General features: G+C 46.4%; 1 protein-coding gene across 3 annotated transcripts in view; it reads left to right on the top strand.

Annotated features, from left to right (window-relative positions):
* The window catches only part of LOC148145760 (protein PML-like), a 35,793-nt gene extending 20,111 nt beyond the window's left edge, over nt 1–15,682 (top strand). For all 3 annotated transcript variants that reach the window (XM_088000216.1, XM_088000217.1, XM_088000215.1), the window contains exons 3-4: nt 13,437–13,587; nt 14,799–15,682. In XM_088000216.1, the coding sequence (XP_087856342.1) occupies nt 13,437–13,587; nt 14,799–15,544 (897 nt within the window). In that variant the 3' untranslated portion in view covers nt 15,545–15,682. The remainder of the gene's footprint in view (nt 1–13,436; nt 13,588–14,798) is intronic.
* The last annotated feature ends 960 nt before the right edge of the window (nt 15,683–16,642 follow it).

The following is a 16,642-nucleotide window of genomic DNA, read 5'->3' on the forward strand; positions in this document are numbered from 1 at the left end:
CAACCTGTGAAACCAATCTAAAGCCTATCCAACCTACATTATTCTATTATCCATCATATATTTACCCAATGACCATTTAAATGCCCTTAATGTTTGCAAGTCTCCTACTGTTGCAGGGAGGGCATTCCACACCCTTACTACTCTCTGAGTAAAGAACTTACCTCTGACATCTGTCCTATATCTATCACCTTTCAATTTAAAGCTATGTCCCCTTGTGCTAGCCATCTCCATCTGAGGAAAATGGCTCTCACCATCCACCCTATCTAATCCTCTGATCATCTTGTATGCCTCTATTAAGTCACCTCTCAACCTTCTCTCTAGCGAAAACAGCCTCAAGTCCCTCAGCCTTTCCTCATTACACCATATGGAAACATCCTGGTAAATCTCCTCTGCACCCTTTCCAATGCTTCCACATCCTTCCTATAATGTGACGATGAGAACTGTACGCAATACTCCAAGGGCGGCCGCATCAGAGTTTTGTACAGCTGCAGCATGACCTCATGGCTCCGAAACCCAACTCCCCTACCACTGAAACCTAACATACTGTACACCTTCTTAACAAGGCGAAAGTGAGGACTGCAGATGCTGGAGATTAGAGTCGAGAGTGTGGTGCTGGAAAAGCACAGCAGGTCAGGCAGCATCCGAGGATCGGGAGAATTGATGTTTCAGGCAAAAACCACCTTGTTAATAACCCTATCAACCTGGGTGACAACTTTCAGGGATCTATGCACATGGACACTGAAATCTCTTTGCTCATCTACACTAGCAAGAATCTTACCATTAGCCCAGTACTCTGTATTCCTGTTACTCCCTCCAAAGTGAATCTCCTCACACTCTTCCACATGTAGCCTGCAACATCCTTTGGGACTTTCCACAACTCCACCAACCTTAGTGTCATCTGCAAATTTACTAACCCATCCTTCTACACCCTCATCCAGATCATTTATAAAAATGACAAACAGCAGTGGCCTGAAATCAGATCCCTGTGGTACACCACTAATAACTGAACTCCAGAATGAACATTTCCCATCAACCACCACCCTCTGTCTTCTTACAGCTAGACAATTTCTGATTGAAACTGCTAAATCACCATCAATCCTTTGCCTCCGTATTTTCTGCAATAGCCTTCCATGGGGAACCTTATCAAACGCTTTACTGAAATCCATATACACCACATCAACTGCGTTATGCTCATCCACCTGTTTGGTCACCTTCTCAAGGAACTCTTTAAGGTTTGTGAGATACGATCTACCCTTCACAAAACCGTGTTGACTATCCCTAATCAACTTATTCCTTTTTTGATGATTATAAATCCTATCTCTTATAATCCCTTCCAAAACTTTGCCCACAACAGAAGTAAGGCTCACTGGTCGATAGTTACCAGGATTGTTTCTACTCCCCTTCTTGAACAAGGGGACATTTGCTATCCTCCAGTCTTCTGACACTTATTCCTGTAGACAATAATGACATAAAAATCAAAGCCAAAAGCTCTGTAATCACCTCCCCAGCTTCCCAGAAAATCCTAGGATTGCTAGACACCAGCTCTCCTTCCTCACCCATCCACCCCCACAATGCATCTTGCCCCTCCACCTCTCCCTCTTCACCTCACCCCCTGCACCTCTTCCCAGACCCCCACCTCACCCCTCTCCTTTCTCTCTCACATTCACTTCCCCCATCAAACCAAATCCAAACCTGACCCACCCTATATCATCACCCATCCTCCCCCCCCATTCCCCCATTAGCCACCCCAGGACTTCCCAAAAACCTCACCCTGAGCCATGCCCCAAATTCACTATTCCACCCCCCCCCCCAACCTTGAACATTCTGAGGCTGAATGGTCGGCCCTCAGGAAAGGGCTCACATTTGTGCCCCTTTATCCTCACCTCAACGAATTCAAGATCCGCCATGATGTGGAGTTCTTCTTCCGCCGCCTCCACCTCCATGCCCTCTTCTTTGACAAAATCTCCCGACCTTCCTCTGACGACCTCTTCCCCCTCCTCCATCTGGTCACCACCTGACGGCCTTGTACCCACCCTAGACCGCTTTATTGCAGACTGTCGATGTGATATCGGCGGCTTCAATTTCTCCACTCCAATGTCACCCCTCTCTGAACGTGTCACTCACTCCGCAACACTCCCTGGTTCACTGTCTGTGCCCTCACTGCCTCTGATGATCTCCCCTCCACCACCTCCAAACTCATAGTCCCCCAGCCCTGTAGTACCCGGTTCTATGTGCTCCCCAAGATCCACAAGCCCAATTATCCTGGCCAATCTATTGTCTTGGCATGCTCCTGTCCCACTGAACTCATTTCATCCTACCTCGACTCCATCCTCTTCCCCTTTGGTTCAAGCACTTCCCACCAACATATGCGATACCAACCACACCCTCCACCTCTTCAGGAACTTCCAGTTCCCCTGCCCCAAGTGCTTTATCTTCACAGTGGACATGCAATCCTTATACACATCCATACCCCACAAGGATGGCCTCCAGGCCCTCCACTTCTTCCTCTCCACCAGTCCCCCTCCACTAATACCCTCCTCCGCCTTTTCAAACTGATCCTCACCCTCAATAACCTTTCCTTCACTCCTCTAAATCAAGGGGTTGGCCAATGGGCACCCACATGGGCCCCAGATATGCCTGCCTCTTTGTTGGCTATATCAAACAGTCCCCCTTCAGTACCTACACAGGCACTGCACAACAACTCTCCCGCTGTCACAGTGATGACTGCATCGGTGCAGCGTCCTGCACCCAGGCTGAACCGGAGCAGTTCAGCAACTTCGCCCATAACTTCCACCCCACCCTCAAATTCACTTGGTCCATCTCGGACACCCCTCTCCCCCTTTCTTGACCTCATCCTTTCCATCTCCGGTGATAGCCCCCACACGGACATTTACTACAAACCCAAAGACTGCCATAACTACCAGGACTACACCTCCTCCCACCCAGAATTCTGCAAGAACTCCATCCCATTCTCCAAAATCCTCTGCTAAGGTTAGATTAGATCCCCTACAGTGTGGAAACAGGCCCTTTGTCCCAACCAGTCCACACCGACCCTCCGAAGAGTAATCCACCCAGACCCATTTCCCTCTGACTAATGCACCTAACACTACAGACAATTTAGCATGGCCAATTCACCTGACCTGCACATCTTTGGACTGTGAGATGAAACCGGAGCACCCGGAGGAAACCCACGTAGACACGGGGAGAATGTGCAAACTCCACACCGCAGTCGCCCGAGGTTGAAATCGAACCTGCGACCCTCGTGCTGTGAGACAGCAGTGCTAACCACTGAGCCACCGTGCTGAGGAGACATTCCACTCCCAATCATCCCAGGCGTCCATCTACTTTGAACAACAAGCCTTTCCTCCCCCTCCCGGCATCAGACAGCCTTCCACTGCACCACCTCCATTCCCGTTCCACTGCTCTAAACTCCCCCTCCAACACAATAATGACAGAGTCTCCCTTGTCCTCACCTACCACCCCACCTTCTCCGCATCCAATGCATCATCTTTAAACACTTCTTAAACTCCAACTAGACCCCACCACCAAGAACGTCTTCCCCTCCCCCACCCCTCTCTGCCTTCCGCAAGGACTGTTCCCTTCAACAGTCCTTGGTTGTGCCACTCTCCCCACCGATCCCTCCAAACCCCCAGGTACATTCCCCTGCAACCGTAAAAGATGCAAAACCTACTGGGTACACCACCTCACCTCACCTCCATCCAGGGCCCCAAACAGTCCTTCCAGGTGAGACAGAGGTTCACCAACCTCCCTTCCAACCTAGATTACTGCATCAGGTGCACCCATGTGGTCTTCTCTACATCGGGGAGACCAAATGTAAACTTAGGGAACAGTTTGCCGAACATTGCAGCCAGGCCCACTGTGGCCGACCGGACCTCCCAGTCACTGCCCATTTCAATTCCTCTTCCAACTCCCTTTCCAACAAGATTAACCTATGAGGACTTGCAGCTTGCAAATGTGGTTAGTATTTCCTCCTCTTAACCAACTACATTTTCATGCTGGTGGTTTTAGTGATTAGTTATTTACATAGCTTTAGTCATGTAGCATGGGGAACACCAGTCTGTGGTTTCTTGTTTTTGTCTGATTCAGAGCAATCTAATTTAGCAATGCAGAAGCCATTTTGTGGAGCAATGCAGAAGCCATTTTGCCATTCCTCCCAGAGGCCTATGTTCTCATCTGCTCTACTTCTCTATGACTGTATGACTCTAAACATATCGCTGTGTCTTCAGTGTCTGTGCATGAAAATGATGGAACATCCTCTCTAACAGCTTGACGAAGGCAGCTCATCAGTACTTTCTCAAAGGTGACTAGGAATGGGTCAATGGAGTTGGCAGAAGTGTCGCAGCCAGGAACTCTCACATCCCTGAACGAATAACTGAAGTTTTCAGCACCTCTGATACTTCACTGCCCTTTCACCAGAGACTGACACTTGAACACTTGAACCCTAGCCTTTCTTCCTTCCAAACCTGACAACATCCTGGTAAATCTCTTCTGAGCTCTCTCCAACTTAATAATGTCCTTCCTATAACTGGGTGACCAGACCACAGTATTCCAGAAGAGGCCTTACGAATGTCCTGTACAACCTCAACATAATTTCCCAATTCCTATATCCAAAGAACTGTGCAATGAAGGCAAGTGTGCCAAATGCCTTTTTAACCACTCTGTACAAATGTGAAGGAAACTTCACAGAATTATGTACCTGAACCATTATGTCTCTCTGTTCTACAACACTGCCCAAGGTCCTACCTTTAATTGTATAAGCCCTGTCCCTTGTTTGTTGTATCAAAATGCAATACCTCGCATTTATTGAGATTGAACTCCATCTGCCATTTTTCAGCCCATTGACCCATTTTATCATTATTCCTTTGTAATCTTACAAAACCTTTTTTCACTGTCTACTACGCCACCAAAGAACAAATAAAGAACAAAGAAAATTACAGCACAGGAACAGGCCCTTTGGCCCTCTAAGCCTGCATCAATCCAGATCCTCTATCTAAACCTGTCGCCTATTATCTAAGGATCTGTATCCCTCTGCTCCCTGCCCATTCATCTATCTGTCCAGATACATCTTAAATGACGTTATCGTGCCTCTACCACCTCCTGTGGCGACGCACTCCAGGCACCCACCACTATCTGCGTAAATAACTTTCTAAGCATATCTCTCTTAAACTTTTCCCCTCTCACTTTGAGCTTGTGACCTCCAGTAATTGAGTCTCCCAATCTGGGAAAAAGCTTCATGCTATCCAACCGGTCTATAGCTCTCATGATTTTGTAGATCTCAATGAGGGCCCCCTCAACTTCTGTCTTTCTAGTGAAGATAATCCTAATCTACTCAACCTTTCTTCATAGCTAGTGCCCTCTATACCAGGCAACATCCTGGTGAGCCTACTCTGCACCCTCTCCAAAGCATCCACATCCTTTTGGTAACATGGCGACCAGAACTGTATGCAGTATTCCAAATGTGGCTGAACCAAAGTCTGACACAACTGTAAGGGTGGCATCGTGGCTCAGTGATTAGTACTGCTGCCTCGCATGACTCAGATTTGATTCTAGCCTCGGACGAATGTCTGCATGGAGTTTGCACATTCTCCCCGTGTCTGCGTGGGTTTCCTCCGGGTACTCTGGTTTCCACCCACATTCCAAAGATGACCAGTGGCGTGCCACAAGGATAAGTGCTGGGTCATCTACTTTTCTTCATTTACAAAAAGATCTGAATGTGAATGTAGAAGGTACAGTTAGTAAGTTTGCAGATGACACCAAAATTGGAGGTGCAGTGGACGGTGAAGAATGTACAATGGGACCTTAATCAGCTGGGTCAATGTGTTGAGGAGTGGCAGTTGGAGTTTAATTTTGATAAATGCGAGGTGCTGCGTTTTGGAAAAGCAAATCAGAGCAGGATTTATACACTTAATTGTAAGGTCCCAGGGAGTGTTGCTGAACAAAGAGACCTCGGAGTGCAGATTCATTGCTCCTTGAAAGTAGAGGCGCAGGTAGATAGGATAGTGAAGAAGGCGTTCGGTATGTTTTCCTTTATTGGTCAGAGTATTGAGTACAGGAGTTGGGAGGTCATGTTGTGGCTGTACAGGACATTGGTTAGGCCACTGTTAGAGTATGGCGTGGAATTCTTGTCTCCTTCCTATCAGAAGGATGTTGTGAAACTTAAAAAGGTTCAGAAAAGAATTACAAGGATGTTGCCGGGGTTGGAGGGTTTGAGCTACAGGGAGAGGTTGAACAGGCTGGGGCTGTTTTCTCTGGAGCGTCAGAGGCTGAGAACCTTATAGAAGTTTATCAAATCATGAGGGGCATGGATAGGGTAAATAGACAAGGGTCTTCCCTGGGTTGAGGGAGTCCAAAACTAAAAGGCATAGGTTTCGGGTGAGAGGGGAAAAATTTAAAAAGGACCTAAGGGGCAACATTTTCACACAGAGGATATATGGAATGAGCTGCCAGAGGAAGTGATGGACGCTGGTCCAAGATGGCAGCCCAGCAGCAGCCTTTCCGGACCGAGAGCTACTTAATTCCAGGAGGAACAGGAAATTCAGTGTTTGCAGACACTGTTACAGTCTGCAAAACACTGCTTCAGTACAGGAACTAGCTGAAAATGTACCTGAATGGAGAGCTGCTGAAGGAGCTACATGATCTCTGCTTGCTGTGGAGACCAGGCCTCCAGTCCTCAGCTTCGCCTGATGCCGGTGGCCAGGTGTTGAGACATTGGAAGCGGTGTGCGAGGAGTTATAAGCGAGGTAAGCTTGCAGGAGTTTGTGCCAGTCTAAAAACAAACCCGAGCCAGCCAGCCCTCCCATCCATTCTGCTTTGCAATGTCTGCTCCGTGGACAATTAAATGCATGGCATCTGACCGTGGCAGGCGTCTCAGCATGAATACAGAGACTGCTGCATCGTTGTTTTCACGGAAACATGGCTCAGCAACAGAGTTTCAGACACCACCATCCAGCTAGATGGGCTCGCCTTGTTTCACGCCAACAGAGATGCAGCTCTGTGTGGTAAGGCCTGGGTTGTGGAGGAGAAAGTGAGGTCTGCAGATGGTGGAGATCAGAGCTGGAAATGTGTTGCTGGAAAGGCGCAGCAGGTCAGGCAGCATCCAAGGAACAGGAGAATCGACGTTTCGGGCATAAGCCCTTCTTCAGGAATGAGGAAAGTTTGTCCAGCAGGCTAAGATAAAAGGTAGGGAGGAGGGACTTGGGGGAGGGGCGTCGGAAATGTGATAGGTGGAAAGAGGTCAAGGTGAGGGTGATAGATCAGACTGGGGTGGGGGCGGAGAGGTCGGGAAGAAGATTGCAGGTTAGGAAGGCGGTGCTGAATTTGATGGATTTGACTGAGACAGGGTGGGGGGAGGGGAAATGAGGAAACTGGTGAAATCCGAGTTCATCCCTTGTGGTTGGAGGGTTCCTGGCTGGAAGATGAGGCGTTCTTCCTCCAACCGTCGTTTTGTTGTGGTCTGACGATGGAGGAGTCCAAAGACCTGCATATCCTTGGTGGAGTGGGAGGGGGAATTGAAATGTTGAGCTACAGGGTGATTGGGTTGGTTGGTCCGGGTGTCCCAGAGGTGTTCTCTGAAATGCTCCGCAAGTAGCCGGCCTGTCTCCCCAATATAGAGGAGGCTACATCGGGTGCAGAGGATGCAATAGATGATATGTGTGGAGGTGCAGGTGAATCTGTGGCGGATATGGAAGTTTCCTTTGGGGCCTTGGAGGGTGGTGAGGGGGCAGGTGTGGGCGCAAGTCTTGCACCTCCTGCGGTTGCAGGGGAAGGTGCCGGGAGTGGAGGTTGGGTTGGTGGGGGGTGTGGATCTGACGAGGGAGTCACGGAGGGAGTGGTCTTTACGGAATGCTGATAGGGGAGGGGAGGGAAATATATCCTTGGTGGTGGGGTCCGTTTGGAGGTAGCGGAAATGATGGCGGATGATGCGCTGTACATAGAGATTGGTGGGGTGGTAGGTGAGGACCAGTGGGGTTCTGTCCTGGTGGCGGTTGGAGGGGCGGGGTTCAAGGGCGGAGGAGCGGGAAGTGGAAGAGATGCGGTGGAGGGCATCGTCGACCACGTCGGGGGGGAAATTGCGGTCCTTGAAGAAGGAGGCCATCTGGGTTGTACGTTTTTGGAACTGGTCCTCCTGGGAGCAGATGCGGCGGAGTCGAAGGAATTGGGAGAATGGGATGGCGTTTTTACAGGGGGCAGGATGGGAGGAGGTGTAGTCCAGGTAGCTGTGGGAGTCGGTCGGTTTGTGGACCTGGGTTGTGGACCTGTGTGTCTCCATCAACACAAAATGGTGCAAAGACTCCATGCTAGTCTCTGGTTACCGCTCTTCACTGGTGCAGTTCGTGACTGTTAAATGCAGACCATTTTATTTGCCACGGGAATTCACCGCTTTCCTTAGAGTCAGGGTGTTTATTCCTCCCAGTCCTAATGCGAAGGAGGCACTCTGTAAACTGTATGGGGCTATTAGTGGACTGCAGAATGCACAGCCTGACGGTCTATTTATTGTTGCTGGAGATTTCAACCATGCGAATCTCAAGACTGTACTCCCTAAATTCAATCAGCATGTGGACTTTGTGATGAGATGGGGCAACACACTGGTTCTTGTTTATACAAACATCCCCAACGCATACAGGGCAGAGGCCCGGCCCCACCTTGGCTCCTCAGACCACATCTCTATTATACTAATCCCAGCATACAGACCGCTCGTCAGACCTGTCAAACCGGTTCTAAAGCAGGTGAAAACCTAGCCAGCAGGAGCCATTTCTGCTCTTCAGGACTGTTTTGAGTGCACTGACTGGCATGTGTTCAGGAAGGTGGCGACTCCACCAACTTAGAAGAGTACATGGTGTTGGTGATTTGCTACATTCACAAGTGTATTGACGATGTCACTGAGTCCAAGACCATCACTTCTCATCCCAACCAGAAGCCATGGATGACCACAAAGGTGTGTGTGCTGCGAGGATGCCGCCTTCAGAGCAGATGACAAGGTGGGCCTAACAATAGCGAGCGCCAACCTGACCCAGGCCATCAAAGAGGCAAAGCGTGCACACGCACAGAGAATACACAGCCATTTTCAGGACAGCAGCGATACGCGGAGCATATGGAAGGGCATCTAGGCCATCATCAACCACAGAACAGCATCGCTGCTTGTACTGATGATGCCTCTCTCCTGGATGAGGTGAACAATTTCTATGTGTGGCTTGAGGCATGAAATGACGTAGCAGTGAGGAAGTGCACCCTCCCACCCAATGACTTGGTGCTGTGTCTTACCACGGCCGACATGAGGAAAACCCTACGCAGAGACAACCCACAGAAGGCTGCTGGACCAGATAACATCCCTGGTACAGTGCTCAGACGATACTCTGACGTACTGGTGGATGTTCTCACAGACATCTTCAACATCTTTCTGAGCTGCGTCAGAGTTTCAATGTGCTTTAAGGCTATTACCATCGTCCCCATGCCAAAGAAGTCTTCAGCGTCCTGTCTCAATGACTACCGCCCCAATGCGCTAACACCCATCATCATTCAGTGTTTTGAAGGGCTTGTGATGAGCCCTATTAAGATACTGCTGTGCCCCCTCACTGGACACCCTGCAGTTTGCGTATCATCCTAAGCACTCAACAGATGATGCCATTTCCACCACCCTCCATCTGGCACTCACCCACCTGGAGAAGAAGGACACCCACGTCAGATTACTGTTCATAGACTTCAGTTCTGCATTTAACACTATCTCATTCCTCAGCGCCTTATTGGAAAGCTGAGTTTGCTGGGCCTAAATACCAACTTTGTAACTGGATCCTGACCGGGAGACTTCAGTCAGTCCAGATTGGGAACAGCATCTCCAACACCCATCACAGTGAGCACGGTGCCCCCCAGGGCTGTGTGCTCAGCTCACTGCTGTTCACCCTGCTGACACACGACTATACAGTGATGCACAGGTCCAATCACATCATCAAATTCTCTGATGACAAGACTGTAGTGATTCTCATCTCTGTCAGCATTTAGACAGGAGGTACAGCAGCTAACGGACTGGTGCAAAGCCAACAACCTGTCTCTGAATTTCGACAAAACGAAAGAGATGGTTGTTGACTTCTGAAGGGCACAGAGTGACCATTCTCTGCTGGACATCAATGGGTCTCCAGCAGAGATCATGAACAGCACCAAATTTCTTGGCATCCACCTGGCAGAGAATCTCACCTGGTTCATCAACACTAGCTCCATAGCCAAGAAAGCCCAGCAACGTTTCTACTTTCTGCGTAGACTGAGGAAAGCCCACCTCCCAACCCCATTCTCACCAGATTCTACAGAGGGTTCATTGAGAGTACCCTGAGCTGCTGCATCACTGCCTGATTCAGGAATTGCACCATCTCAGAACGTAAGACCCTACAATTGAGAGTGAGGACAGCTGAGAAGAACATCGGGGTCTCTCTTCTCTCCATTATAGACATTTACACCTGACACTGCATCCAAAAAATAGAGCACTGTGGAAGACCCTATACACCCCTATACACAAAATCTTTGCCATTGTGTCATCTGGCAGAAGATACCAAAGCATTCGGTCTCTCATGTCCTGACTATGCAACAGTTTCTTCCTCCAAGCCATCAGGCTCCTTAACACTGTATGATCAGACTCTTTCCATCTGAACTCCTTTGCACGATTTCGAGTTGGTGCTAGAACAATGTCTATTAATTATCATTCTTTTATTACACTATAATTTGAGTGTTTTGCTTTTCTTATGCACTTTATGCTGGCCTGTGTATGATCGTGCAGTTTGTGATGTCCATGTAGCACCCTGGTCCTGGAGGAACACTATCTTGTTTTTACTGTATCAGTTGTATATGGTAGAAATGACAAATAAAAGCTACTCTACTCGACTCTCTACAATTACAGCATTTAAAAAGCATCTGGATGGGTATATAAATAGGAAAGGTTTAGGGGGATATGGGCCAAGTGCTGGCAAATGGGACTAGTCTTAGTTTAGGATAACTGGTTGGCATGGACAAGTTGGACCAAAAGGTCTGTTTCCGTGCTGTACAGCCCTATGAATCTATGTGCAGTTTAGGTGAATTGGCCATGCTAAATTACCAATAGTGTTCAGGATGTGTAGGTTAGGCGCACTTGTCAGGGATAAATGTAGAGGAATGGGTTTGGGTGGGTACTCTTCAGAGGGTCGGTGTGGACTTGGTGGGCTGATGGGCCTGTTACCACACTGTAGGGATTCTATTACCAATTTTGGTGTTGTCCGCAAACTTACTAACCATGCCTTTTATAATCTCATCCAAATCATTACTATAAATGACAAACAAAAGAGAACCCAGAACCTGTCACTGCTGGTGACAGGCCTCCAGTCTGAAAAACACCCCTTCACCACCACTCTGTCTCCTGCCAATAAGCCAATTATGTATCAAATTGGCAAGCTCACCCTGAATTTCATGTCACCTAACTTTACTGATTAATCACTAAATTCCAAATAAACAACATCTAATGCGCTGTCCTAATCAATCTTTTTGGTATGTTTTTCAAAAAACTCAATGACATTTGTGAGACACAATTTTCCTTGCACAAAACCATATTGACTAATTTTTACCTTTCTAAATGTCCACAAATCCTTTCGTTTAAAATCATCTCCAAAAATGTACCCACAACCAAAGTCAGACTCATTGATCTACAGTTCCTCAGTTTCTCCTTAGAACCTTTCCGAAACAAAGGTACAACATTAGCCGCTCTCCAGTCATCAGGCACATTACCCATTCTTACAGGTGATGCAAATATTTCTTCAAGGGGTCTTGTAATTTCCTCCATTACTTCCCATAACATTCTGGATAAGTTAGATCAGGTCCCAGAGATTTATTCACCTTTGTATCTCTTAAGACCTTCCTAACTCTCTTATCTGTAATATGAACTATTTTTAAAACATCAACACTTATTTCTCTGTGTTCTCTAGCCTCCACCTCTTTCTCCACAGTAAAAACTGAGGCGAAATATTCATTTACTATCTCTCCCTTCTCCAGGATTGAACACAAAGGCGACATCCTTGATCTTTAAAGGACCCTACCCTCTGTCTGGTTACCCTCTTGCTTTTAATGTATGTTTAGCATCCCTTTGAATTATCCTTAACCAGTTCTGCCAAAGCTATGTCATATCCGCTTTTTGCCTTCCTGATTTCTTTCTATACTTTTATTGATATCCCGATCAATTCTGGTGGGAGACTGGACCCATAGAAAAGCCCTTCCTCACCCATTCTGGTGTGGAGTCATCAACCTGTAAAAAGGTTTGCAGTGTTATGATTTGCCCTTTTCTTGATTTTTGGGACTGAGGGATGTAATGAGGGCAGAAGAATGTACATAATTTCTGCTTCCACATTTCTGAACTATAACATACTTCTCATTTGTGTCACATTTTTCAGGTTGCAATTTCTTTTGTTGTTCTGCTGAAACTATGTACCTTTGGACGCAGACTTGTTCCACATTACGATCCATTTTTTGCCTTATTCTACCATCCCTTTTCCTGATGCTTCAATCCTGCTGTCCAACCTATTCATTTGTTGCTGCTTTCCCTTGACTTGGTACTTGTCTGAATCTGTTTGTCTCTAACACCATCCACTTATAACGAGAGGTCATCAATCTGAAACATTAACTCCACTTCTCTTCACTGGTGCTGCCTGACCTGCTGGCTGCTGACCCGCACTGCTGGGTATTTATTTCAGAATTCCAGTAGCCACAGTATCTTGCTTTCTTTTTTAGCTATAATCAGAGCACCCAAGGAATTCAATATCCTTTCACAGTATAGATTTGAAAGAAAAATGAGCCTTCTGTTTTCTGTGGGATTTAATCTTTATCCCTGATTTTTGTGGTATTCCTATGGGGGGAAGCATTAATGTTTATAGATGAGCAGGGTGTATTTGCCTTGCAGCATGATTGCTGTATAATTGGTCCTGCTCCTGTTATATGTCCCATGATCGGTATAGCCTTAAGAGACACACTCATGATATCGTCGCTGCATCATAACACATGACCTGTGTTTCCCATCTTACCCTGGGTCACTTGAAGCATGACATTCTACTGGGTGCCCATTGCTGTATTGTAATCTAAGTTTAACATTAGCTGAATAGCTACGTACTGGAGGAATGTAATGTTTGTATATAAATGTAAATTATTACATTTAGATGTAATAAGTTTAAGTCGGAGTCTTCATTTTCATGCTCAATTTCTTACATTACAGAAAATAACATTGGTCTTGCTGCATCAGGTGAAACACCCTGCTGGGGTCAAAATCTCACCAGATCCTGCTTCAGTAAATGGTGCGGTCACCACAAGATCTTAACAGAATGTTGCTTTTGCCTCCTACAACATTATCAAATGATGTTATGCAACTAAAGATGTTGGAACCGATTCAGCTAATGAATCCTGATTGTCTCCTTTAGAATCTGCAGCTCACAGAGAGCGGAGTGACAGAGACAGCACCAAGTGATACCAACAGTGCTGTATCCAGTGTTGAACATTCCAAGGAGGAATCCCAACCAGGGAACATTGAGGACACCCTGGTGTTCTTTGACCTGGAAACCACCGGCTTAGGTAACAACTATCAGATCCAAGTGGGAGTCCCTCTGCTTTGTGCCAAAGTGTTGTATCACACTGTGGCAACATTTGCTGTGTGTAAAACAGTAGAATTATAAAGGGGATGAATGTTCATTTGAAAATGAGTATTAATCACACACAAATCAGAGTCGGTAAGAAGAATCATGAGAGTTTAGAGAGAGAATAAACAAGATCTAGTAGAGTATTGTCAGTCTTGGGTAAATCTACATGTCAACTGGCATGAAACACAAAAGCACGCTTTAGGAAGTGGGATCACCAGGTTCCCTGTATCTTATTCCCATGCCACACCAACAGCTGATTGGGATCTAGCACACACTGCTGGAAAAGTGTTGGAAGCTGAACAAATTAGAATTCAAAAGGAAATAGCTAATTATCACAAACTAAATGGTTTTGCAGACGTGTGGGGAGAACTTGGGTAGCGGGACTAGCAGAGTTGTTTTGGGATAGAGTGGGTTTAAACTTGACAGGCTAAATGCACTCTGTGCCTTTTCTGTTTTGTGTTTCTCTCCCAGTCCAGTCTGTGACTCATCTGGGATGGTCTATCCATGTGTTTCTTCCAGCTTGGTCTATCTGTGTCTCCTCAATTCTGGATTATCCATGTCTTTCCAAGTCTCATCTAGGAAAAAGTCAGGACTGCAGATGCTGGAGATCAGAGTCAAAGAGTGTGGTGCTGGAAAAGCACAGCCGATCAGGCAGCATCTGAGGAGCAGGAGAGATGACATTTCGGGCATAAGCCCTTAATCAGGAATGAGTGATTGAAGTCCTGATGAAGGGCTTGTGCCGGAAATGTCGACTCTCTTACACTTTTCCAGCGCCACACACTTCTTGACTCAAGTCTGCTCTACCTGTGTCTCTCTGATTCTGGATTATCCATTCTTTCCAAGTCTGGTCTATCCTTGTCTCTCTCAGCAGATACTATTCATGCCACTCTAAGCCCATTCTATCTATGTGTCTCTGGGTTGGTGTGTGTGTGTGTGTGTGTGTGTGTGGAGTGTCTCCCTGCCTGGGCGATCCATGTCCCTCCAAGTCTGGCTGTATCTGTGTCTTTCCTAGTCTGCTGTGTCTCTGAGCTCGGTTTATCCGTATTGACCTCTAACTGACTTCAGCCAAACACATCAGGATAGGAGAGTTATAAAATCCAGTTTGGAAAACAATGTTGTATTTTAACATTATATCTGTTCTCCTAGAAAAACACTGTGACATAGTGCAGCTGTCAGCAGTGAGTGGTGAGAAGATCTTCAACAAGTACATCCTGCCCAGCAAATCCATGTCAGAGGGAGCCACACGCATTACTGGAATACAGGTCATGGATGGAATTTTGTACGTGAGAGGAGAACCTCAGATTACCTGCAGTCTCCAGGATGCCATGACAGCTTTCCTCAAGTTCCTGCAGTCACTGGACAGGCCTCTGTTAATAGGCCATAACATTTGGAAATTTGATGGTCCAATTATTCTGAGAGCCTGGGAAGAATTGTCCATGAAAGATCAATTTGCCGGATGTGTGACTGGATTCCTGGATACCTTATGGCTGGCCAGGGAAGTTATTCCCAGGTCAGAGGTCAGCAGCTATCAGCAACCTAACCTAGTGCAAAGCCTTCTTAAGAAAAGTTATGAAGCTCATAATGCTATTGAAGATGTAAAGAGCTTGCAGGAGCTGTATTCTTTTCTCAAATTTACTCCAGAGCAGAAGCAACGATGTCAGTTTTCTGTCTCTCAGCTTGATTGCCGTGTCTCTCTACAGCCTCTCACCAATCAGAAGATAATATTCTTTCAGCTTGCTGATAAACTTGCGATGCAGGAAATTAGTCTCGAAAAGCTGAAATTAGCGCATGAGCAAGATGCTGAAATGGGGCTAAAAAACCTGCTCCATTCTTTGGGAGTTACCAGCCCAACTCACATCAGATTTTATAATTTTTTCAAAACAATGAGTTAGCAAAAAGCACTTTTCCCAATATTCAAGACATAAATCATTTATTCATCTCTTCTTATTTGCTAATTGTTGTAATCTGCATTTCTGTTTTTGTGGATGTTACGGTATGTATGAATCAATAAATAATATTCTTAAATGATGTCCATCAGTTACTAAGGTTTCTTTCCCCTTTCTCCTTCACTTTGGGCACAGAGTGCACACATGCACACTTACTGAGTAAGTGCTACACAGGGCAGTGTGAGGGTGAGACTGGATCAGTAAATAGACTGCCTCCTATGGACAGGGATTCCAGCCAGCCAGTAGCAGTGGGTGTTTGGGGAAAAGCCTGGTCAAACTGTGGGTGTGTGTGTGTTGTGTGTCTTTGATTCAACCATTGCAATCAGAACAGGCTTATGTTCTTATGTTATTATTCTCATATGTGCTGGGGGCGATACACAGTTGGGCTATGGCTCCAAGACACGAAAATAGAATTTGCTAGAAAAGCTCAGCAGGTCTGGCAGCATCTGTGGAGAAAAATTACAGTCAATGTTTCGGGTCGAATGACCCTACTTAAGAACTTCAGGCATAAGCTCGATCCTGCTAAGCCTGATCCTGTTCTCACATCCATTCCGTTCCAGAGATGGACTGTGGGCTTGCGATGAGTAAGAGAAATGCACAGAATTTCAGAATTGTTATGATGTAGGAGGCCATTTGGCCTATTGTGTCTGTATCAACTCTTCAAACAAGCATCATTATCTCATGCCAATCTCTTACGTTTCCCCAAAGCATTGAACACTACTTGTATTCAAATGACCCTGTTGAATGCCTCAATTAAACCTGCCCCAACCATATTCCAATCCTAAGTACTGATGTTGTCAAAAAGCTATTTCTCACATCATCACTGCTTCTTTTGCACATCACTTTAAACTGATCCTTTTATGAGTGGGAACAGCTTTTCCCTATCTGTTCTATTCAGTCTGCTCATGGTATTGAAAATCTCTATCAAATCTCCTCTTAGCAAATTTTCCCTTGAAAATGCACACGTGGGCAGCTGCTTCAAAGCCCCAAACACCATAGCACTGACTTCCAGTTCTTCAAGTTATTACTGCACATGGATGTTAG

The sequence above is a fragment of the Chiloscyllium plagiosum genome, unplaced genomic scaffold, assembly GCF_037043375.1.
Source record: "Chiloscyllium plagiosum isolate Xiang-an unplaced genomic scaffold, Cpla_swu_hap1 HiC_scaffold_24, whole genome shotgun sequence".
NCBI lineage: Eukaryota > Metazoa > Chordata > Chondrichthyes > Orectolobiformes > Hemiscylliidae > Chiloscyllium > Chiloscyllium plagiosum.